This window comes from Scyliorhinus torazame, chromosome 28, assembly GCF_047496885.1.
Source record: "Scyliorhinus torazame isolate Kashiwa2021f chromosome 28, sScyTor2.1, whole genome shotgun sequence".
NCBI lineage: Eukaryota > Metazoa > Chordata > Chondrichthyes > Carcharhiniformes > Scyliorhinidae > Scyliorhinus > Scyliorhinus torazame.
The window spans coordinates 19,899,767-19,924,727 of NC_092734.1; the positions used below are offsets into that span (position 1 = coordinate 19,899,767).

General features: G+C 48.5%; 1 protein-coding gene across 11 annotated transcripts in view; it reads left to right on the forward strand.

The window, feature by feature from the left end:
* Positions 1-24,961, forward strand: part of kcnma1a (potassium large conductance calcium-activated channel, subfamily M, alpha member 1a) — a 1,078,085-nt gene that overhangs the window by 703,596 nt on the left and 349,528 nt on the right. For all 11 annotated transcript variants that reach the window (XM_072491599.1, XM_072491594.1, XM_072491595.1 and 8 more), the window contains one exon: positions 9,710-9,785. In XM_072491599.1, coding sequence (XP_072347700.1) covers positions 9,710-9,785 — 76 coding nt within the window. The remainder of the gene's footprint in view (positions 1-9,709; positions 9,786-24,961) is intronic.

The following is a 24,961-nucleotide window of genomic DNA, read 5'->3' on the forward strand; positions in this document are numbered from 1 at the left end:
CGGACTCGCCCTGGAATGCAGGACCTGCATTTTCTGGTCTTCTGTAGATCTGCCGGGGACCGTTCGGAGGTATCCCTCAAAGCACGCTAGCTACTGTTTAAAAGTGGCCGCTGAGTTTGCTGCATGGGGGCTGATTCGTAGATACTCTGGGGCAATCCGGAGCTCCATAGTCCTTTAAAGTGTGCGTAATAAATTGTGGCACAATCACTCACTCACGAGGCGAGTTGACAATGGGAAAGGCCAAACCTCTTTCAGAATCTATGCTTTGTCACCAATGGGAATTTTATATGATATATACTTGTATCCTCTTGTATATAGGAGATTAAAGAGTTCTCCAATTGACGTGTTTAACCAACACGTTGACGTGGCAACCAAAAGGAATTGATGGGGTAGGTATTCCTTTAGTGGGATAGTAGAGAACAGGTCATTACTCTTCATGTTCGAGTCAGGACATTCAGTGGTGAAATTGGGAGGCATTTCTTTACACACAATGTGGTGGAAATCTGTAACTCTCTTCCACAAAGCTGTGAGGATGGGTGTCAGTTGAAAATTCCAAAATTGGAATTGGTAGATATTAGAGGAGAATATTAAGGGCTACAGAATCAAGGTCATAAATATAGTTAAAATACAGGTCAGCCATGGCCTAATTGAATGACAGAAGAAGTTAGAGGGAGTGTGAGTGGGTTGAATGGCCCAGTTAAAAGGTTCCAGGTGTTTGTCCACCTGAAAAGTTTGGAAGCTGATATTTTTGTATAAGGCGTATAGGGATAAATACGGGAAGATGGAGAGGCAAAAGCTGGTGAATTCCATCCTTGAGGTGGACCACAGACACGCAATTACCCCAACACCAGAGCATTTGGTGGAGAGAAAGAAATTGTAGATGGATTTTGATTTATTATCATTGGGGAAGGTGGTGAGCCAGCTGCGTCACTCGCGGGGCACATTTTATGAGTATGGGGAGTTAGCTCATCAGCTGAGGCGGTAAGCTGCCTTCTGGGAGATAGTCCAGGTTAGGCACTCGGGTGGTGGGTTGGTTTCTGCCTCAGAGAAGGTTAGTGAAGTTTGAGGCCTTTTACCATGGGCTGTACAAGTCTGAGTCTCCGGAGGATGACTTGGTAATGTTACAATTCTTGGATGGGTTGGCCTTTCCGCAGGCGGAGCGGGAGAGAAGGAGATCATGAATTGTATATGTTTAATGCAGACGAGCAAAGCACCGGGTACAGATTGATTCCCTGTTGAATTTTATAACCAGTTTGTTGTTCTGTTAGTTCTGCTTCTGTGGGAAATGTTCAATGATTCTCTATCACGGGGGGTATTGCCGGGCACGCTGGCGCAGGCATCGATTTCTTTGATTCTGAAAAAGGATAAGGATAAGTGTGGGTTGCAGCGACCAATTACTCTACGAAGTGCTGATGCCAAGTTGCTGGCTAAGGAGTTGGCAACTGGTTTGGAGTCCTACCAGTAGGGTTGACTTCGGAGGAGCAGATAGGATTTGTTAAAGGCTGGCAGTTGTCGGCCAGCATCAGGAGATTATTGAATGTGGTGCTGTCGCTCTCCACAGTGACCAAGACAGAGGTGATTATTTCAATGGACGCAGAGAAAGCGTTCGATGTGGTTGAGTGGAGATACCTTTTCAAGATTTTGGTGTGCTTTGGCTTTGGGCCAATATTTATATCGCTTTTGTACAGGGCCCTCACTGTGAGTGTCCATGCTAATGCCCTGAGCCTGGGTACTTTCAACTGAACAGGGGTACAAGACAGAATGCTCATTATCTCTGTTGTTGTTTGCCTTAGCGATTGAGCTGCTAGCCATTACGTTGAGGTCATCTACCAGTTGGAGAGGGATAGAGCGTGGAGGAAAGGAACACGGTCTTCCCCTATATGGGGATGATTTGCTGTTATACATCACGGACCTGCTTTCCAATATGGGGGGGGGGGGGTAAATGGAGATATGCTCAGGGAGATTGGCTCTTTTTCAGGGTATAAGTTAAACATGGGCAAGAATGACATTTTTCTGGTGAATCCCCTCGCCGAGAGTGGAACAGATCTGGGGAGGCTACTGTTTTGTCCGGCCGGGACTAGTTTCCAGGATCTGGGAATTCGGGTGATTAGGCATCACTCCATAAACTGAACTTGGCTGATATGAAGAGGCGGGATGCCCTTCCTCTGACCTTGGCGGGAAGAGTACAGACAGTGAAGACGAATATCCTCTCTGTTTCAGTATCTCCCAATATTTCTATCTTTGGTAGGATCAATAAGTTAATATCTACTTTTGTGTGGACAGGTAAGGCCTCTGGTCCACAGGTCATTTCTGCAAAGGGATAGACAATTGGGGGGAGGGGGGGGGTGTTGGCTCTCCCTAATCTGCTGTTTTTACTTGTCGACAAACATTGAAAAGGTGCAGGGTTGGTTTGAGGACCCGGATTCTATATTGGGGCGGATGGAGGAGGCTTCGAGCGTAGGAACAAGTATTAGGGCTCTTGTTACTGCTCCACTCCCATTATCTCCTGTGAAATTTTCGTCATGCCCAGTGGTAATATCCTCTTTGAGGATTTGGAATTAATTTAGGCAGCATTTTAAATTAAGCTTTATGATTTGTAGGAACCATAGGTTTGTGCTGTCTGGTTTAGACTCTGTTCAGGGCATGGGAGGGATTGGAAAGGTTTAGAGATTTGTTTCTGGAGGGCAGATTGGCTGGTCTAGATGTGATTGACGAGAAGTTCCAGCACCCGAGGGAATGTATCCAGATTCTTTCAAGTGTGTACTTTTGTGTGTAAGGAACTTCTTTTGTTTGCCCCGCAGCCGCACCCTTTCTTTTATATAGGGTTCTGTCCTTGGATGAGTTAGGGGAGGGAAGGATTTCAGATATTTATGGGCAGCTGTTGGCAAAGGAGCAGGCATCACTGGTCAAAGTAAAAGGAAGTGGGAGATGTGCTGGGTTTGAGCGGGGTGTGTGGAGTGAGGCACTTCATAAGGTTAATTCACCTCCTCGTGTACAAGGTCAAGTCTGATATAGTTCAAGGTGGTGCACAGGGTGCACCTGACCAGGGCATGTATGAGCGGGTTCTTCTCAAGGGAGAAGGACAGGTGTGAGCGGTACTGTAGGTGGCTGGCAAACAGCACGCACGTGTTCTGGTCCTGCCCTCAGCTGGTTAATTTTTGGGTCTCCTTTTTTTTGAGACAATGTCAGGGATTCTGGATGTTAAGTTGGAGCTGTGTCCATTGTGGCCATTTTTGGAGTGTCGGACTCTCAGGTGCTGCAGACGGGACCGAAGGCAGATATCTTGGCCTTCGCCTCGCTAATAGCCCGGAGGCGGGTTCTACTTGGGTGGAGGTCTCTGGTGCCACCTCAGGCTCCGGCCTGGTTAGGGGACCTGATGGAATTTCTGTACTTGGAGAAGATCAAGTGTACATTGAGGGGGTCAGTGGACAGGTGTTACTCAAGGTGGCAGCTGTTCATTACCTTTCTCGGGGATCTGGTTACCGTCGGCTGTTAGGGGGGGAAGGGGGGTCAGGTAGTTTATTAGGGTCTTCATTGTGTGTGTTGGGGGGGGGGGGGTGTTGGGAGGAGGTGGTATTACGGTTCGTTAAAATGGATTGTGTTGTGTTGGGGTCATTTTTGTAAAATTTTGTTTAAATACATATAAATATTTTAAAATGATGTGGAGATTATGGGCGGAATCCTGTTGTGGTATCACCGCTCACAAATTGGCGAGAAAGCTTGTGTGAGACCTGCAGTGCCTTTATTCGGGAAGGCTTACAGAACCACACGCCAATCAGGCAATGGCGAGTCAGTCAATGGACCCTGACCCTGGAATCAAGCCCCGAGAAGTGAGGACTGCCGGCCAATCAGAGGCTGGTCGCGCTTGTGCTCAGCAGGACCAACCCCCCCCCCCCCCCCCCCCCCCCCAGAGTTCCACAATTGCAGGGGACACAGGCTGCAGGTAGGTGTTGTGTGTGTGTGGGGGTGGGGGGGGGGGGGGGGAGAGGAGAAAGAGTGGGGGTCATGAGGAAAGGGATATCCAGTGTTCCAATCAAGCACTTGTCGTTTGATCGATGGGTTAGGATCCACATACATTCACCTGTTGAGTACGACAAATGGCGACAACCCCACTTGCACTGGGTTAACCGCAGAGGTCGTGGGAGGAGCCCCTTAAGTGGTCGTTAATTGGCCACTTAAAGGCCTCAATTGATGGTGGAGTGCGAAGGTTGACCATGGGATTTAATCTCCGAAATTTAATTCCGTGATGATGGCAGGCCACGTCCCCATCTAAGTGAGTGCCCTTCTCACAGCCATGTTTGCCGCCAACAAGAGGAGAAAATTCTGCTCCACCTTTCCTATTCCTCTCTAAACAAGATGGGCTGATGTTAATAAAAGCAAATTACTGCAGATTCTGGAATCTGAGACAAAAACAGAAATTACTGGCCATTGTCAGCATGTCTGAGAGCATCTGTGGAGAGAGAAGGGAGCGAACGTTTTGAGTCTGGCTGACTCTTTGTCAAGCTGGAGAGAACTGGAAATAGGGTCAGATTTATACTGTGGGGGTGGGGGGGGGGGGGGTGGTCGTGGGGTGGAACAGTGTGGCTGGATCGGAGGGCAGCGGTACATGGAGATTGACAAAAATGTTGTGGACAGAAAGGCAAAGGGAATGTAAATGGGGGTGATCAAGGGTAAGAAGGGTGCTGATAGTGGCACATTCAGAGATTGGAATGTGATAATGACAAAACAAAGGTGAGCAGTGTGTAAGGACAACTAGGAACAGGGAACATGCTAATGTTAAATTTAGAACGCCCAAATTGATTCCTCAATGTGCAATGATCATTTCCAGATTGTGCCATCATTCTTGTACTCCAAACCAAAGGAATTAAATAACGAACAACCTCTTGCAAAACATGAATTAAGGGTTTAAAAGACTTCCTCAGACAGAGATAGGAAGAATTTATGATTTTTCCATCTGCTTTGTTGCACTCAACTGTTCCATAAGGCAAGTAGAGTGGAACAGAAGTGATTATATTGCCATTATCTGTGAATGCCATGCAGTGTAGGTATTTTATCTTTTAGATGAACAATTTGGCCTTCTCAATCTGTATCTCTGCCTTAACATAATCAATAAAGCTCTTTGAATTGACCCAGTCGGAACTCCCTAAGTGAACTTGCTCCTCATCTGTTTATTTTACGTAATAGCTTTTCTAATTGGTTTGCAAAATTCAGTTACTGCAAGTTGCTAGCAATCCCAGTGTTGCCAGATTTAATCCAACACTTTAAAATGCGTCGGTTAGATGGATTGGCCATGCTAAATTGCCCTTTGGTGTCCAAAAATGTGCAGCTTAGGTGGGGTTACTGTGGGGTAGTGGGCCTAGGTAGGGTGCTCTTTCAGAGGGTCGGTATAGACTTGATGGGCCAAATGGTCACCTCCTGCACTGTAGGAATTCTTCAAGTATACCAAAGGCCTTCTTAACCACTGTATCCATCTGCTCTGCTACCCTAAGGGACCGGTGTACATGCACACCCAGGTCCCTCTGATCCTCTGTGCTTAACATGTGTTCCCTTGCCTTGTTTGTCCTGCTCACGTGCATCACCTCACCCTTATTCGGATTGAATTCCATTTGCCATTGATCAGCCCATCTAACCAGCCCGTCTATATCCTCCTGTAATCTAAGGCCATCCTCCTCACTATTTACCACCCCACCAATTTTCATATAATCCGCGCATTTATATCAAGCATAAACAGCAAGGACCCCAACTCTGATCCCTGCGGGGCCCTACTGGAGACAGGCTTCCAGTCAGAAAAACAACCCTCGACCATCATCCTCTGCTTCCTGACACTGCCAATGTTTGAGCCAATTTCCCAAATTTCCTGGGATCCCATGGGCTCTTACCTTCACTATCAGTCTCCCATGTGTGACATTATCAAAAGCCTTGCAGAAGTTCAAGTAGTCTACGTCAAATGCATTGCCCTCATCTACACACCTGGTCACCTCTTTGAAAAATTCAATCAAGTTGGTCAGACATGCCCTCCTCTTAACAAAACCATGCTGACTGTTCTTGATTAATCCCTGCCTCTCCAAATGCAGATTCATTCTGTCTCTCAGAATTGCTTCCAATAGTTTCCCCACCACTGAGGTTAGACTGACTGGCTTTAGTTTTCTGGTTTATCCCTTCCTCCCTTCTTGAGTGATGGTTATTGGCTATTCCCCAGTCCTCTGGCACCTCTCCTGTGGTGAGAGAGGAATTGAAAATTATTGCCAGCGCCCCTGCTATTTCGCTTTTACCTCACCCAACAGCCTGGGATGCATTTTATCTGGCCTTGTAGAAAACCCCCAGCAATGTCATTGCTCCTTTTTGGTTTTTAAGTTCTAATTCTTTCTTGATTAGTTTCCTGAATTAGCCTGTCACTAAATAATACAACAGCCGTTGCAGTTCCTTGGTTTCATTTCGAAGGAAAATTTCAACATTGATTTCTTTTTTGTGCAGTATAATCATTTCAAAACATTTGTTAAAATGATTACAAAACTAAATTGATTTTCAAACTAAAAAGTACTTGGGATATTCCAAAAGATGATTGAATGGTTGAGCCTCCATTAATCTTCTATTGGGATTATAATCTTGTACATAGTCATTTATTGATATTTTCCTGTTACCTGATAGGGTAAGTTTTGTGAGTAAGCACTGCTGGAGTGTAGATGGGTATGGTAAACCGACGCTCCCAATTTGTAGACCTTCTATTTATAGAGACCAGACAATTGTGGTTGTGTTGCGGGTGCAGGATAGGGGAGAAGAGGGACGTGAATTTGAGTGGTGGTCTCCATGCCTGATCACCAATTCCCTCCCCTCCCCGCTCCCATCAGCAAGGGAGGATCAGTGCCAGGACTTCCGCTCACATCACTTATCTCCGATTATTGTTGAACTCAGGGCATCTTCTCAAATCATCTTTCACTGAAGTGGTAAATTCATTTTCTCTTTTGATACCAGAATATATTTCTGGAAACAAGGGACTGGATTCTCCGATTTGGTGACTATGTCCCCACGCCGGCGTGGAAACAGTGGCATTTAACGCCAGGAAAACTGACGCAAAACGGCCACCGATTCCCCGGTTTGCTGGGGACTAGCAGGGAGGCAAAGTAGAGCTCCCGGCTCTAGCTGCCGAAACGGCCTGGAGAATTGCCGCACATGCTCACGGTGGCAGCGTGCAGCGGCCGCGCCTTGCTTCATAGCGGATGCCACTCGCAGACCGAGCCCGCAAAATAGTACTCCCTTCGGCCGGCTCACGCACCCCGGACCGCCCACCACAGTGCCCCGAATATGTCCACCCCTGCCCGTGCGCGGATCGGCCCTGCCCCGCTATGGCGGCGCAGGATTTTTTTTTTTCTTTTTTAAAATAAATTTAGAGTACCCAATTAATTTTTTCCAATTAAGGGGCAATTCAGCGTGTTCAATCCACCTATCCTGCACATCTTTGGGTTGTGGGGGCGAAACCCACGCAAACACGGGGAGAATATGCAAACTCCACACGGACAGTGACCCAGAGCCGGGATCGAACCTGGGACATCGGCGCCATGAGACTGCAGTGCTACCACTGCGCCACCGTGCTGCCTCGGCGGCGCTGGACTGTGTCTGCAGCCGCCACGCTGAGTTCCCGATGGGTGAGGCCATGAGAGACCCGCGAGGTCGGGTACTCGGCCAGCCGTGGGTGGAGCATTGGGTGGCGGGCCTCAGGCAATGGCCTGAAGCCGTGGTTACGTGCGCGTACACCACTTTGGAGGGGGCGAAGCATCGCGGAAGCGGCGTCGCCCCCGATTCTGTCGGGAATTTGGATTCTTCGGCCCGTCGCGGACGGGACCGGAGAATCCAGCCCAAGATATTTCAAATGATTTAATGAATATAGCAAGTTACTCAATATAAAAATGTCTTCACAGCTAATATATTGACCATTGGACATGCCTGTTTTTCTGTGCCACATAAAATCTTTACCTTCTATAATTCTCAACCCATGACAACCAACTGATGAGGTGAAAACTAGAGATCTGTGGCGGGATTCTCCGATATCGGCGCAATGTCCGCTGATCGGCGCCAAAAACGGCGCGAATCTGTCCGGCATCGCGCCGCCCCAAAGGTGCGGAAGTCTCCGCATCTTGAGCAGCCGAGCCCTCACCTTGAGGGGCTAGGCCCGCGCCGGACTGATTTCCGCCCCGCCAGCTGGCGGGAAAGGCCTTTGGTGCCCCGCCAGCTGGCGCGAAACTGACTTTGACGGGCGGCGCATGCGCGGGAGCATCAGCGGCCGCTCACAGCATCCCCGCGCATGCGCAGTGGAGGGGGTGTCTTCCGCCTCCGCCATGGTGGAGACCATGGCGAAGGCGGAAGGAAAAGAGTGCCCCCACGGCACAGGCCCACGGTGGGCCCCGATCGCGGGCCAGGCCACCGTGGGGGCACCCCCCCCCCCCCCAGGACCCCGGAGCCTGCCCGCGACGCCATGTCCCGCCGTCCCAAAGGTGGTTCAATCCACGCCGGCTGCCGTGGGTTGACAGCGGCGGGACTTCGGCCCATCGCGGGCCGGAGAATCGCCGGGGGGGGGGCGCCAACCGGCCCGACGCGATTCCCGCCCCCGCCGAATATCCGGTGCCGGAGAATTCGGCAACCGGCGGGGGCGGGATTCACGCCAGCCCCCGGCGATTCTCCAACCCGGCGGGGGGTCGGAGAATCCCGCCCCTGTTTTCCTTAGTTCTGCTTGATTTGCGTGACATCTCCGCCTCTATAGCTGAACTATATTATTGTTTGCCTTACTCTATTCAAATTTCTGGCTGCTGCTTTACCTCTTGTTTCCTTTTCTGCTTTTTTAACACTTAATTGTGAAGGACAATCTCCCTTGGAGTTTTAGTTGAGCAGCAACTGAACGTTGTGATTTTAGTGGTTCACCCTTGTTTGGAACTTGTTGCACTGTGACACTCTAGAAACTACACACTGGGCCATTGTAGGCTTGTCAGGTCATGGTATGCAAATGATGAATAGTTCCTGGTACTTTCGTGCAATGTCAAGTTTAATTTTCTCATATAGTCCACTACTGTAGCACTGAGATAAGCAGGAAATCAAACAGCATTCCGTTTCAACGATATGAAAAAATGAAATGAAAATCGCTTCTTGTCACAAGTAGGCTTCAAATGAAGTTACTGTGAAAAGCCGCTAGTCTCCACATTCCGGCGCCTGTTCGGGGAGGCTTGTACGGGAATTGAACCGTGCTGTTGGCCTGCCTTGGTCTGCTTTAAAAGCCAGCTATTTAGCCCTGTGCTAAACCAGCCCCTAATTGTAATCAACCAGAATGCAGGGTTCCTGAAGATGCCTTCCTTTCTATATTTCTGTCATGTGTTTTCTGCATCAAAGCTAATGCTCACAAGGCCAAGTGGTTTCGAGAAATGTGTGGCAGATCGTAGTCTTATATTAATTAAGGCCTAAGGGGATGATTTTTGACAGAAGCACTGTGTATCTATTGAGTTGCGCGACATCTTTCATTTACATGCACAGTGAACCATAAATTCTAATCTGCACTTCCAACAGATGAGATTCCTCGAGCAGTAAGTCTCCCCTTTATTCCCTATTTAAGCTAATTCCAACTCTTAAGTCAGAGCTCGCGGTTGCACTGATTCTGAACGTTACTGGTTATTAAATGCTCTTGAAACGAGTTGACTGGCTATTAACATGTTGATTCTTTTTACAGGCTTACGGTTTTTAAGAGCCCTCAGGTTGATACAGTTCTCAGAAATTCTACAATTTCTGAATATCCTAAAAACAAGGTAAGAAACCCAAATTATGAATCCGAGATTTAACATTCCGCAGGAGTATCTTAGACATGCTTTGTTTGCAAGACTGAAACGGGCAGTGGAGAAGTTTCTTTAGCCCTTTTGCTAGTCTGCCTAGTTGTAAACAATATATCTAAAAGAAACTAATGGACAGATTTCAACCAAACATGGTACACAAATAGTGTATAGTCCATGGGTAAACTGATTAGATTCTGGCAAAGCTGTGGACCATATCCTGGAAGTTTTGAACATTTGGGAGATGGGGTGAATTGACTTTTATTTTAGAATGTCATGGATAGTCTCCGCAACTGTGGTAGAATTTTCACAGCTGTCAAAATACAAGCAGCGTTTTCAGGCAGGTTGTTGGATGTGGATTGGCCTGGAGCCTCCTCAGTAAGATGGAAGCTTTTAAGAAAAAGGATTATTTTTTCAGCTTTGTAATTACAAAGCATCAACCAGGCAGGCAAAAGCTCAATGAAACAGCCATATAATTGCAATAACAAAGTTAAAGTACCCTGCAAACAATACCAGGAAACTTCATTCTATTACTCTGACTCTTTAAGCTAAGAATTATAGAAATTAAGAAAATGCAAATGCTGTGAGAAGGTGCGGCGAAGGTGGGGGGGGGGGGGGTCTGAGTGGGTCAAGCTGGAAGAGGAGTCGTTTCGGGGGTCGAAACTGAGGGCCCTAGTGATGGCCCCCTTGCTGCCAGGTATGTCCTCTCTCAGCTCTCTCCACTATCAAACACTCGGCTGCTTTCTTTATAAATCTTATATATTCAGTCACGGGGGACGCATTTCAACACTTACTCTCTCAACAAGACTTTCACAGCGCCACTATCCCATCAGTTTGTTCCTCGAACTGCATTCTTAGTCCCTTCTGGGTAAGACGTACCACACACACACGGGCATTTTACCTAATCTCGCTCTATCCTCTCTGAGCACATGTTTTTCTTTTGCCTCCATTCTGGCAAAACTTGCGGACAACAAGTGGGGGCCTAGACCGCGGTAGCGTAGCAGAGATTATCGTCCTCACCGAATTCTTGAAGGTACAGTAGAGCTCGTCGGCGAGGACCGGGATCGCTCCTGGGGCAATGTAGAGCTTGGTCTCTCTCAACAACCCAGTATGGACCCCAGCCCATCAAATCCTGCAATTCACACTGAGTGCATTTTGGTTTGGACCTTTCCAATCCTCTTATTACAAGTTTCAGCCTTCTTCACATTCAGCATGACCCCTTTTAAAATTAATGTTCATTAAGTGTCAGCCACAGTGCAACTTGTTACAGGACCCTCGTGTGTTTTCAGCGAGTATATGATGGGTGAGTTCTCAACCCTTAGTCCTCAAGGGATAGCAATGGAGGAGAAGGTCTCATCAGTTATGTGACACTCTGGGATTTCTTACTGATAGCCAAGACATGCACTTTAGAATGAGAGCCCTACGCTGATCCACATTTCCTTCGCAACAGTATTTTCCTCCTTGCATGGGTAGGAAGGGTCCAACTTCACTCACGCTGTTGTTCTTCCTTGTTGGACTTTAAGTTGACAGAGTAAGTGCATTGGCAGAGCACCGATGACCACAGCTGAGATCTGACCTTGGTGAGTGTGGCCCAAGTGTGAATTCAGCAAACCATCTCAGCAATACTTCGGCTACTCCCTCCGAAGTCATGCCATGGCTTGGAGGGCTAGAGAAGATAACTCCTGATGATTGGATCAACTGTTTCTCCTCTTGGGACTTTTAAAGTATCATGGGAACCCCTCCCACTTCTCCCTCCCTCCTTGGCAACAGTGCACTCATGTTGTCCCTCAGCAACTTCTGGGCTTCCTGCACATCTTCATATTCTGAGGTCTCTTCCTCAGGTTACCCTCTGGCAGGGCCTCACCTCACCTCTCTGCAATGCCAGGTTGTAACGGATGCAGCAAACTGTGATCATGTGGCAAACCCTCACCAGTGCACACTGCAGAGAGCCACCTGAACAGTCCAGGAGTCTGAGGGAGCATGTGGTGGCATGAGCAGTGTTGTACCTTTCCTCGGCTGGAGGCTGAGGGCGATGCATCAGAGTTATTTAAGAGAGTAGCCCGTGTTTTAAGTGGGTAGCCCTTATCCTTTAGCAACCAACCCTGAAGACTTTCTGTTCCTTCAAAGATCCAAGGCATCTGAGAGTAACTGAGGTTGTAGGATTTATACATCGAAAATAGAAAAATATATCGAAAATACAATCAGGAGGAGGCCATTCGGCCCTTTGAGCGTGCTCTGCCATTCATTATGACCATGGCTGATCATCCAGTTCAATACCCTGAGCCCACCCCCGGCCCATATCCCTTTAGCCCCAAGAGCTATATCTAATTCAATTCATGGAAGCTCTTGGAGAACCGACCGCACATGTTGAAGATTTGCTTTTGATGGTCACAAACTAAAAGCACATTGATAGAATGGAAACTCTTGCGGTTGCTGAACATCAAAGGTTCCTGCGAGGAAGCCTGGACAGCCATATGGGTGCAGTCTATTGAATGCAGCGATGTGTTGCCGACTGAGGAATGCCGCATAGGTTCCCAGTCGCTCTCTGGAAAGACCCAGAGGCAAATAAATTGAATCCTGTCGTCACATTCAGGGCCACTGTCAGGGCAAAGCCTCCAAACCCACGTGGCATCAGGTCTTCTCGGAGCATGAGGCGTATCAGACGTCTGCAGCCTTGCCCTGCACTGCCTCTCACTCGTGTAGAAAGGTCATTCGTGGACTGTAGACCCTTAGTGTTGTGAGTCGTCGCTGCTCTCAGCATCCCTTTGGTGCTGACTCTCAGGCGGTGCCTCCTGCCTGCTGTACTGCACACTGACATCGTTCTGTCTTTCGCCTCCTTCATAGAATAAGGTGCAGGAAAGGCTCCCTGGACCACTCGAGCTAACTATCTGTCATTAGTTGTTTGCACTGTTTATGTTGACCAATATTTCCTTGTCAGCTTTGTGTAGGAAGCCATTGGACACCATTTAGTAGAATGTGGAGATTTGAAGTAATTTTAACATGTGCAGAGCTCCTTGTTCACAGCTCCAGTCCCAAGTCAGAGTCTGATTCTCGTCATTTATTCAAGAAAAGCAAATGCTCCTTTGGTTCCCTTTCCAGTTGCTCAAAATGTTCACCCTACCTGAAAATGTTAATATCATTTTTGTGTGCTCGTCAAGTGTGCTCAATGCGCTCAATTGCAATTTGACACAATAGTTTTAATTTGAAATGAATTTGACATCAAATTTGATAGGGCCATCAAAGTTATCAAACGCACACCACAAGCTGCATTGGAAAATACAAGAAAATTAATCATTTAAATAATATCTGAATTTCTTCAGCTTTTTATTCAGTCAAAACAAAATGCGCCACGATACAGTACATGCCTGAGAGCACCATGTGATCCCCATCAGTTCTCAATTCATTATAGTATCAGCTTTTATACTTTAACCCACCCGTGTAACCTCCCCCCGTCTCAAAGTCCAAACTCCATTCCTCCTCAAGTTTCATGGTTAAAACAAAACTTTCTCCACCCCACACCGTCACCAGTGTCAGATCCTAAACTATCCCCTCTCTCTTCCCCCTTCCCTCCCTCCAGTCCCCAAGATCTCCCATCTTTCTCCCTCCAGGCTCTAACTCACCCCCTCTCTCCCTCCAATCCCCAAGCTCTCCCACCTCTCTCCCTCCAGCCTCTAACTCCCTCTCTTTCTCCAGCCTCCAAACTCACCATATTCCAAACCACCCCTCTCCCTCCAACCTCTAAACTCTCGCCTCTCTCTCCTTTCAGCCTCGACTCTCACCCCATTTCTCCCCATTCTCCTTCCTCCAGTCTCCAAATCCTCCCCATCTCTCCCTCCAGTCTTCAAATCCTCCCCATCTCTCCCTCCAGCCTCCAAACTTCCCCCCACTCTCGCTCCAGCTTCCAAACTCTCCCATTCCAACCTTCACCCTCCCAACTCTCTCCATCTGCCCTCCAGCCTTAAAACTCTCCCCCTCGTCCTCCAGTCTCCAAACTCTTCCCTCTTGCCCTTCAGCCTCCCAATTCTCCCCTTCTCTTCGTCCAGTCTCCAAATTCTTCCCCCTCTCATCCTCCAGTCTCCAAACTCTTCCCCCTCTCGCCCTCCAGCTTTCACGCTCTCCCCTTTCCCTCCAGCCTCCAAACTCTTTCCTCCTGCCTCCCTGCTGACAAACTCACTCCCTCCAGTCCTTCCCCTCTCTCTCTCCAGTATCCAAACTCGCCCCTCTCTCCCTCAAGTCTTGATTCTATTCTCACCTCTGCCTCCAGTCTCCACTCTCCCTCCTCCCTTCAACTTCCAAAATGTCCCTTTTCCCTCCAGCTTGCAAATTCTGCCCCCTCACCTTCCCTCCACTCTTCAGGCAATAGACCCGTCAATGCAATCAATTTCCAGGACACTATCGATGCTACCAACTCCCCCAACTTCCTCAAGCAGGGCCAGGGAGAAATCATCACTCCTGGTTTGCAGCTTGATGCACGATCAATCACTACTAAAACGGGGTTGTAGTACAACTGAAGACTTTAATAAGCTAGAAGTGTTCCCCAGCAGCTCAGGTACAGAATGAGGGCTGCTGGGACGGCACACGTTTTTTCTCCCCCACCTATCGGGGCAGAGCTACCATACTCTACAGCCAATGGTAAAACCCCTAGGTTTAACCAATAGCACTTCAGCCTCTCGAGTACTGTAATACCTGATAATACCACATTCACCCCCTGTTAAAAAAAGAGTCCGGCGGGGGTGGTGGTCAGCAACTACAAAATGTAGCAACATGGTATAATCAGTTATGGAGGTACCGTGATACCTCCTTACAGTGTTTAGTGATTATTTACAAGCATGTCAGACATGTACATTCAGTGTTTAATATTTATAGATCAGTTAAAATGTTGCAATCAGTCCGTCGGGTGCCCTGGTCGTCCTCTGTGATCGTCTGAGCCTCGGTGGTGACTCTGGTGGGGGCTCGGGCGTCTGCAACTCCGAGAGCGTGGCTGCGATCTCCATGGCAGCTTCGTCACCCCTAGACGGCGCTGGTGGGAAAAACGGGAAGAGGGTACCTGTAGGGGGTGTTGGTGGGTGGGGGAGGGGCCTAGGCAGGGGCAGCGGGAGGACTGATCCTCCTGTAAGGTGTTGCGGTGGAGCGGGGGTGGGACTGGTGGCTGGGATGTACGTGGGTTCCGGTGGGAAACCGTATCTTGTCGGCCGTCAGGGAACGGCACGTCGGCGTATTGGGGGTTAGCGTGTATAAAGCTCTCCGTGCTCCCAGAGACGATCAGGCAGGAAGTCTCGTGGCCGTTGATGAAGACGGTCGTCGTTGCTGTTGAGAGTGTTCGAGGTCGCACTTCCGGTGACGGCTGGCGGGAGGCGGCCGCACAATGGAGGGCTCCCGTTCGGCAACGGCATTTTCGGGGCTTTAAGCCCGGTCCCAGGGTCCACGGAAGCGGCAGAAGCAGGGAGAAGGCACGGAGGAGGCACAGTGAAGACACAGGAGGAAAAAAAGAACAATGAAAAATGTCGAGGGTGAGCAAGAAAATGGCCGGAAAAAAAACAGCTGAAGGTCCGTCGGGGAGTGGAAAGGTCACCGCGGGGTCACCAAGGAAAATGGAGGCTAGAGCACCAGGGAAGGCCGCACTGCTTATGGCTGAAGAGATAACTAAGGTGATGGCTGCGGAATCTGAAAAGCAGTTGGCGCAGATTACGAAATGCATGGAGACGGTGAGGAAGGAGATGAGGGAGGTTTTGAGTGTGCTGGTGGAGGAGGCGGTTTCCCCGGTGAGGACGGTGGTGGCGAGTGCAGTGGCAGAGGTGCGAGAGCAAGGGGAGGCGCTGAAGGAAGTGGAGGAGACGTTTTGCAGCACGGTGATCAACTTGCCTTGATGGGGAAAGAGATGCGGAAGGTGATGGAGACTAACCAGGATCTGCGAGGAAAAATGGAAGACCTGGAAAACCGATCCAGGCGACAGAATTTGAGGATTGTGGGGCTGCCCGAAGGAGTTGAAGGACCGAAGCCGACTGAGTATTTTGCCGCGATGTTGGCAAAACTATTGGGGGAGGGGGAGGATCCCTCCCGATATGAACTGGATCGGGCTCATCGGTCGTGGAGGCCTGTACCAAAGGCGAGTGAGCCGCCAAGGGCAGTGACTCTGTGCTTCCGTAGGTACAGTGTGAAGGAGAAGGTCCTGTGCTGGGCTAAGCAGAAGCGGGTGGTGCAGTGGGCTGGAGCTGGTATACGTGTATACCAGGACTTTACGATGGAGCTGGCAAGGAGGCGGACTGCCTTCAACCGGGTGAAGAGGGCACTGTACATTAGCAAGGTGCGGTGCGGCATTGTATATCCAGCGAAGCTGGGGGTGACTTACAAGCTCAGGGACTTTTATTTTGGAACGGCGGAAGCAGCGGAGGAGTTTGCGAAAGCAGAAGGACTGTGGCAGAACTGACAAATTGAGGAATGGCCATGTGCCGATATAACCTCATGACTGTATTTTCTTCTTTTTTGTATCACTGTGCGCGGGTGTAGAGACTAAAGGAGCCAATGTGGTATATATTTGGACAAGGGAAGGGACGGGACTTTCACTCGAAATGAGGGTTCTTTGGGGTGTTGGTGGATATGCGGGGTTGGTGTGCTAAAAGGGGATCTTTGGGCTTTCCTAGGGCCGGGCAAGGGGGAAAGGGACCCGGGCGGGGGCCTCCACGCTGGCCGGTTTAAGCCGGCCAGTGAACAGGAGTGAGGTGGGGGAGGGGCTGCGGCCATCGGAGCCTGGCAGAACAGGGTCCGAGTGGTCTAGCCGGGGTGGAAAGTTGGGGGGAAGGAACTGAGGTTGGGAGGAGGAGTTTTACAAGAGGCACTGGACGGGAGGAGCTGGAGACCTTCGGGCGGGGGGGGGGGGGGGGGGGGAGCTGTGTAAGATTAAGGGTGACTACGGGTAATCCCTGATTCCTTTTTGTCATTTGTTTATGTAAACATGCGGGTGAAGGTTTGGGGGTTGGTGGGTAGATGGGATCGTTGTTATTATGGGGACTGACATATCTTGCTGCTGATTGTTTATTGTTGATGGATGTAAATGTGGGAGAAAATGTGAAAAAGGAGGAGAATAAAAAACATTTTTTTAAAAAAACAGTGTTCGAGGTCGAGTTTGGTCCAGGGTCACCGAGGCCAGACGCAGTAGTTGTGGATTTCGTTCAGGCAGTGCGTGGTCGGCCGAACTGGGGTCCTAGGGCATCCAAGATGGCGTCTTCCATTGGTCGCACATGGTGGTCGGGGGTGGACAAAATGGCAGCGCCCATCCTTCCATCGTGGTGTCCGAGGGACAAGATGGCGGCGCAGGGGGTCCACACGTGGGCCTGGGACACGGGGGTGGCGGCGACCGCTGGCCACCCGGGGCCCCTGGAGAAGTTCGCTGTGGCGGTCCGGAGTCACCACTGGAGACCGCGGCCACCGCCCACGAAATGGCCCTTTCTGCCGCACCCCCTGCAGATGGATGTGCGGGCCGAGCAGCGCTGGCGGGGGTGTTTTTCCTGCCCGCAAAAGAAGCAGTGGGGTCCATCGGGGTTGGCGGGCCGCCTTACAGCGCAGGCCTGTGGGGAAGCGGGGAAGGTCGCGGTCGGACACGTAGGACGGGCGTTCTTGGAGGCAACGTCCATGGACCCTGCAAGGGCCGTGCCTCCCTAAGTCCCAGGGTGTCTTTCTCTAAAAGACGCTGGCGGATTTCTGAAGAGCTCATACTTTCTACAAAGGCGTCCCGGACTAGGAGTTCCGTGTGCTCGCTCGCCGAAACCTGCGGGCAGCCACAGCTTCTGCCCAGCACCAATAGCGCGGGGTAGAATTCCTCCAACGATTCCCCGGGGTTTTGCCATCTTGTTGCAAGCAGGTGACTAGTGTAGACCTGATTTACTGGGCGAATATAGTGTCCTTTTAAAAGTTCGATTGCTGCATCAAAATCTTCCGCCTCCTCGATGAAGGTGTAGATCTCTGGGCTTACCCTTGAGTGCAGGACGTGCAGTTTCTGCTTCCCCGAGGGTGTGCCTTCAGCCCTCTCCAGGTAGCCTTTAAAACACGCCAGCCAGTGCTTAAAGATCGCCGCTGAGTTTGTCGCGTGTGGACTGAGTTGCAGACACTCCGGATTGATTCGGAGGTCCATCCTTTCTACTTTCTAGCTTATTAAATTGATGCACGATCAATAACTACTAAAACGAGGTTGTAGTATCACTGAAGGCCTTAATAAGCTAGAAATGTTCCCCAGCAGCTCAGGTACAGAATGAGGGCTGCTGGGACGGCACGGGTTCTTATACCCCGCCTATCGGGGCGGAGCTACCATAATCTACAGCCAATGGTAAAACCCCTAGGTTTAACCAATGGCACTTCAGCCTCTCGGGTACAGTAATACATGATAATACCACACACCTGACCCTGGAAACTGAGATCTCCGATTGGGGTGGTCGAGTATGGGGTGGGGGGGGGGGGGGGGGGCAAAAGCTGGGAAGCGACAGGGAATGGGGGAAAGAGGGGAGGTGGGGAAAGATAGATGAAGAGGAGGGTGGGAAAAGGGGGATTTAGACCAGGTTTGGGGAGAAGAGGTGAATGGGGGGGGGAGGGGAGGGAGTGAAAGGGGAGACACGGGATGTGAGGGGGGAATGTGGGAGGCAGAAAGTGAATTGCTGTAATCTGGTGGAATGGTGAGTGTTTTTCCTGGCTTGCATTTTTACATTCATCAAGATAAATGCAAAGGACTGCAAATCCTTCCTGCTGGGATATTCTGGCCCTCGGAGGTGAGCCCCGCCGATGGTGGGAATGGAAAACCCACCCTCCATTTCAGACACCCAGGGTGAAGATTCTTTCTAGATTTCAGGATCGCGATGTCAGTGTCAAGTGGGGTCAGGGGCCTGCATCATGGGGGAAAGCGGTCCGTGATCCTCACCTGAATCTTTAAAACCCATTTTACTTCTTTGACCAAGCTCTCTGCCATATGGCCTAACATGCCTTATCTTAGCTAAATCTACAGGAAAAGTTTGACTTTTGAGAATTTAGAGAGGGTGGAACTTTTGGGGGTAGGTGGGTGGCTGCTGGTTGGAAAGGAAATTGTTCGAGGGGGGGCTGGTGTCTGTTTCTGGTGTCTGAATGCTTAACAATAAAGTTACTAATTGCCAATTTGTAAGCGCTGTGGTTTGGGGCAATTGATGGCGTTGATGTCAGTTATAGTAGCTGTAATGTTAAATGATAGTTAAATGATTGCTTTTGAGTGCGACTGATATTAAATGAGTGCAAATGAATGCTGTTGGGTGCAAAACCCTTTAGGTAGGAGCGCACGCACAATTTTCTGGTTTGTGGATTTCTGGTGCTGATGTTCCTAGGATTTACTCAGGGTACGGTAGAGCTCGTTGGCGAGGACCGGGATCGCTCCCGGGGCAATGTAGAGCTTGGTCTCTCTCAACAACCCAGTATGGACCCCAGCCCATCAAATCCTGCAATTCACACTGAGTGCATTTTGGTTTGGACCTTTCCAATCCTCTTATTACAAGTTTCAGCCTTCTTCACATTCAGCATGACCCCTTTTAAAATTAACGTTCATTCAGTGTCAGCCACAGTGCAACTGGTTACAGGACCCTCGTGTGTTTTCAGGGAGAGTGTGATGGGTGAGTTCTCAACCCTTAGTCCTCAAGGGATAGTAGCAATGGAGGAGAAGGTCTCATCAGTTATGTGACACTCTGGGATTTCTTACTGATAGCCAAGACATGCACTTTAGAATGAGAGCCCTACGCTGATCCACATTTCCTTCGCAACAGTATTTTCCTCCTTGCATGGGTAGGAAGGGTCCAACTTCACTCACGTTGTTGTTCTTCCTTGTTGGACTTTAAGTTGACAGAGTAAGTGCATTGGCAGAGCACCGATGACCACAGCTGAGATCTGACCTTGGTGAGTGCGGCCCATGTGTGAATTCAGCACTTTTAAACTCATGTTTAAAAATATGATAACTGTGTGCCCGACACATTGGTGTATGCGTAATGGTGTTACATGTTTTTTCAACTTGTTCTGTGGAGGTCTGAGGATACGTGCTTGATGAGCTATGATTCAGTTAAGCACCTTGGTAAAGAATCCCTCAGTGCTTTCATTCAGATGCAATCACCCCCCCCAGACTCAGTTTGTCAACTTACTGCCAGTAATTCATTCATAGAATGAATGAATACGTTGAATAAACTCATTCAGAGAGTGCACCTTGGCCAAATCATCAGAGAAAATTGCTTGCTTACTTAGCTACTTTCTCTGAAGTCGATGAGTAGGTTTTTAGTATACCAATATGACTTAGTATGAGGGAATAAATTATTGGATGATAGCAATACGTTCATGTCATACACATTGTTTAAACCAAGGAAAATTGCATAACAGTCACTGAGTCCTCATGATGGATTACCATATTTACTCACAATAACCTTAAAATGTCACCAACATGAATAATCCTCAGCCTGGTGGCGGTTGTGTTAACGGCATGTAGTGTAACGTTACAGGCATTGCTTAGAATTGGATTCCTTCTGTTTCCTGAATAGGATTGGTGCAATGTGCTTTAACTTTTGTAAGCCTAGCACAGAATATTTTGAGGTTCTCCATATGTAATGGAAATATCTTAATGGAAACACCGTCAGTACCAAGAAAATTACCCCTTTATCCATTCAAGTCGGTCAGCGGACTATGTGGGAAGGAATTAGTGCCTGTAACTGGTATGCACGTCAATGTTGCTATACCACAGAATGGGTTGGGGTAAGAGTTTACATTGCAGATGACAAGGAAAATTGCAGCGTACTGCAGAGGGTTTCAAAATGTTCAATGTTTCTCCTGACCAAATAATATTTTGGTGCAGTGCAGGATGAAGGATTTTACATGCCAGTTTGAGACCTTGTTTTTCCCAGCTGTGCGCAGATGTTGAGGAGATTGCCGCTGATTAATCCTGGGGCCATGTTGAGTTGCTATGATTGAAAATCTAATCCATTTCAACATACTTGCTTGGCAACAAGAATTGATACGAAGAATCATCGTACACTCAGTGCGCGATGAAATCAAAATTTTCTTTCTAATCTAGTTTGATTATTATTTAACCTGAAAAAGTTTGACCTAAGAATCCTGTAGTGCACATAATATTCAGAATCATAATGTATTGACAATAGTTTGTTTATACTTAATAAATACTGTCTGACTGCATGCTGCATAAAGCAGTTGTACTACATGGATAATGAGCATTTATCCTTTCTAACTTTCACAGTACAATTGGGTTGTGATTGCACAACATCTACAAATATTTTCTTTCATTGGCTGTTGAATGGCAATGTTTCTGAATTTGCAGGATTGTAAATGTTGATAATTTGAGTGGTTAAAAGCTTTTGTAATCCTTAAAGGGATTTAAATGGTGAAGGTGATCTTTATTGATAACTCATACTAACCCCTTAAATGGACTTCAAAATGATGGCATCACCAGCCCTTCTAAATGCCCCATCAGCAGTTGTGGGAATCTCCTTTCCGCTGACTTTGTGAATTGTCCTTTGAAAGAAATTCTGGACACATATTGGTGATAAATAATATTTCTCTGGTAATTTCCTAGCACTATCTTAAGTTAATTATAATCTGATAGCAGCTGCTGGGACAGATAACATCTGTTTGAGTTCATGTCTGGTGGAGCACATGGAGAGATTAAACCTATTTTAGCAATCAAATAGAGTAAGGTTATAGGGCAGGGTAATTGGATCAGAACATAATTCAATCCCCCCGTCAAAAGCTATAAATTTTGTCTTGATCCATAATACATTCTAATTCTTGCGTCTGTGTTCTCCTCTTTCTGCAAATTGTACTTCCTGTTGACCTGTTTTTGGTTTTGTAGACCGGAAGTGCAAGCAGATACTGATAATAATCTTTATTGCCACAAGTAGGCTTACATTAACACTGCAATGAAGTTAGTGTGAAAATCCCCCAGTCTCCACATTCTGGCATCTGTTCAGGTACACAGCGGGAGAATTCAGAATGTCCAATTCACCAAAGAGCATGGGCGCAATTCTCCCATCGGGAGACTAAGTCCCGATGGCGAGGTAAAAACCGGAGTGTTTCACTCCGGCGTCGGAGGCCGCTCTCAGCCCCCATTCTCCCGCCCCCGGGGGGCTAGGAGCGGCGCCACGTCATTTACGCGCGCTGGTCCTTGGCGCCGCATAAAAGCGGCGGCGCGTAAATGACGCGACCGCGCCGCGTAAATACGTCGCCCGCGCATGCGCGGTTGCCGTCCGCCCCGCAGCTCCCCCGCAAGAAGATGTCGGATGGATCTTGCGGAGCGGCGGAGGAAAGGAGGTCACCCTTAAGAGAGTCCAGCCTGCCGATCGGTGGGCACCGATCGCGGGCCAGACCCCTTTTGAGGCCCCCCCCCGGTGCAGGAACCTCCCCCCCCCCCCTCAGCATTCCCGCGATGTTCCCGCCGGCAGCGACCAGGTGTGGACGGCGCCGGCGGGAACCTGTCGTGTTGGGCAGGCTGCTCGGCCCATCCGGGCCGGAGAATCGCCACTTGCCTGTTACCAACGGCAAGCGGCGATTCTCCCAGCGGCCAGCCGTGATTCTCGCTGCGGAGGTTTGTGGGGGGTGGGAGAATCGTGTGCGGGCGTCGGGGCGGCGTGGTGGGACTCGCGCCGCGCCCGGGCTATTCTCCCACCCGGCGTGGTGGGGGGGAGAATTCCACCCTATGTCTTTCGGCACTTGTGGGAGGAAACCAGAGCACCCGGAGGAAACCCACGCAGCCACGGGGAGAATGTGCAGGCGCCACACAGATGGTGACCCAAGCCAGAAATCGAACCTGGGACCCCTGGACTGTGAAGCAACAATGCTACCCACTGTGCTACCGTGCCGCCCACAGTAGATGGATTACCCTGCAGATCATAGATCATAGAATTTACAGTGCAGAAGGAGGCCATTCAGCCCATCGAGACTGCACCGACTCTTGGAAAGAGCACCCGATCCAAGGTCAACACCTCCACCCTATCCCCATAACCCAGTAACCCCACCCAACACGAAGGACAATTTTGGACACCAAGGGCAATTTATCACGGCCAATCCACCTAACTGCACATCTTTGGACTGTGGGAGGAAACCGGAGCACCCGGAGGAAACCCAAGCATACACTGGGAGAACGTGCAGACTCCACACAGGCAGTGACCCAAGCCGGGAATCGAACCTGGGACTCTGGAGCTGTGAAACAATTGTGCTAACCACTGTGCTACCGATCTGCTGTCATGGTCTGCCACGCTGGTCTGTCTCGCTCTATCCTCACATATCCACTGTGATCTGTCTGCAACCACTCTATGACATCTATCATCCAACTACACCTAGGTCAATCCCTTTGCTTGTTTACTTGGCCATTTATCTGCTTGCACTTCCTGTCTACAAAACCATAAACAGGTCAACAGGAAGTAAAATTTTCAGAAAGGAGAGAACACACACAAGAATTCTAATGTCAATGAGCAGGCTTTTAACATGTCAATACGCTAAATGTGAATACATACAGATATGTTATATATACACACTGTGTACCCATGTGTGCTTCTACATTGTGTAATGTATGCAGTGCAGGAAAAGGTGTCCTGAACCAACATAGGTATTATGTATTTATGTGTGTGGGTGTTTATGTGCATGTGATGTTATATATTCAGTCCATCAGATGAGAAGGGGAATATGATGAATCACAGAATACTTTGGAATCTATTTTTCATTTCCTTACAAACATATGCTACTAATTCTATAAATTACATTGAAAAGTGCCAGCATTATGTAACTGTTAGCAGAATTGTGAAAATTTATCCTGGCTGTTTTTCAAAACAAAACAAAAAGAAATGTTTGATTCATGAAGACAATGTCCATTAATGACTGGGTGGTATGTGTAGAGACTTTCTTTTTGTGTCATTTTCTATCTCTCATCTCCATGATGCACTATTACCCATTTCGAAGGCAGCTGGGAGAGCGATTTCGACAACTTCGTCTTGACCTTTATTGATACATCTCTGTGTAATGGCCATGTGAAGAGAGCTTATACCATTCCAAGTCTGACCGTAATGGAGTTTATTTTTGTGAATTTAACAAGGATATGCTTTGCCAATACTGGAGGTGCACTACTCCATACACTTTAAAATTATGAGGAATTAATCAGATAGGTTTTCTGAGTTTAAACAAAGAACAGGATAGGTTTATTGGCCCTACTTCGCGAATTAAGAAAATAGGCAAATCGCAGCCATCATTCATTCATCACATAAATTCCCTGGGCTCACAAACACCAGTGAAATTAAAAAGAAAATGAAAGTCGCCATAGTCCCTGAGGGCCATAGGTTTCCCTCCCCTTTTGGGAGAAAGCTGACTGGTGGTTGTAGTGATATTCAGATATCAATATACATGATCAATGTATGTAAATGTAGTACACTCATTTGAACACTAGATGGCTCACAGTTAGATACTATAAGAACTGATTTCCCACCTTTTCTAAGTCAGATGACAAATGATACTAGAACAGTGAACAAGCAAGACATAGTATAGCTAGAGTGAGAGAAGTTAGAACTAGATTGTTATAATAGTGTATAATTCCCTGTATTGTACTTTAATTCTCCTATTGTTAGTTTAGTATTAAGTAAAAGGATAAGCTGCAGCGCTGGGCTGAGAGGTGGCAAATGCAGTTTAATGCAGAAAAGTGTGAGGTGATTCATTTTGGAAGGAATAACAGGAAGACAGAGTACTGGGCTAATGGTAAGATTCTTGGCAGTGTGGATGAGCAGAGAGATCTCGGTGTCCATGTACATAGATCCCTGAAAGTTGCCACCCAGGTTGAGAGGGTTGTTAAGAAGGCGTACGGTGTGTTAGCTTTTATTGGTAGAGGGATTGAGTTTCGGAGCCATGAGGTCATGTTGCAGCTATACAACACTCTGGTGCGGCCGCATTTGGAGTATTGTGTGCAATTCTGGTCGCCGCATTATAGGAAGGATGTGGAAGCATTGGAAAGGGTGCAAAGGAGATTTACCAGAATGTTGCCTGGTATGGAGGGGAGATCTTGTGAGGAAAGGCTGAGGGACTTGAGGCTGTTTTCGTTAGAGAGAAGAAGGTTAAGAGGTGACTTAATTGAGGCATACAAGATGATCAGATGATTGGATAGGGTGGACAGTGTG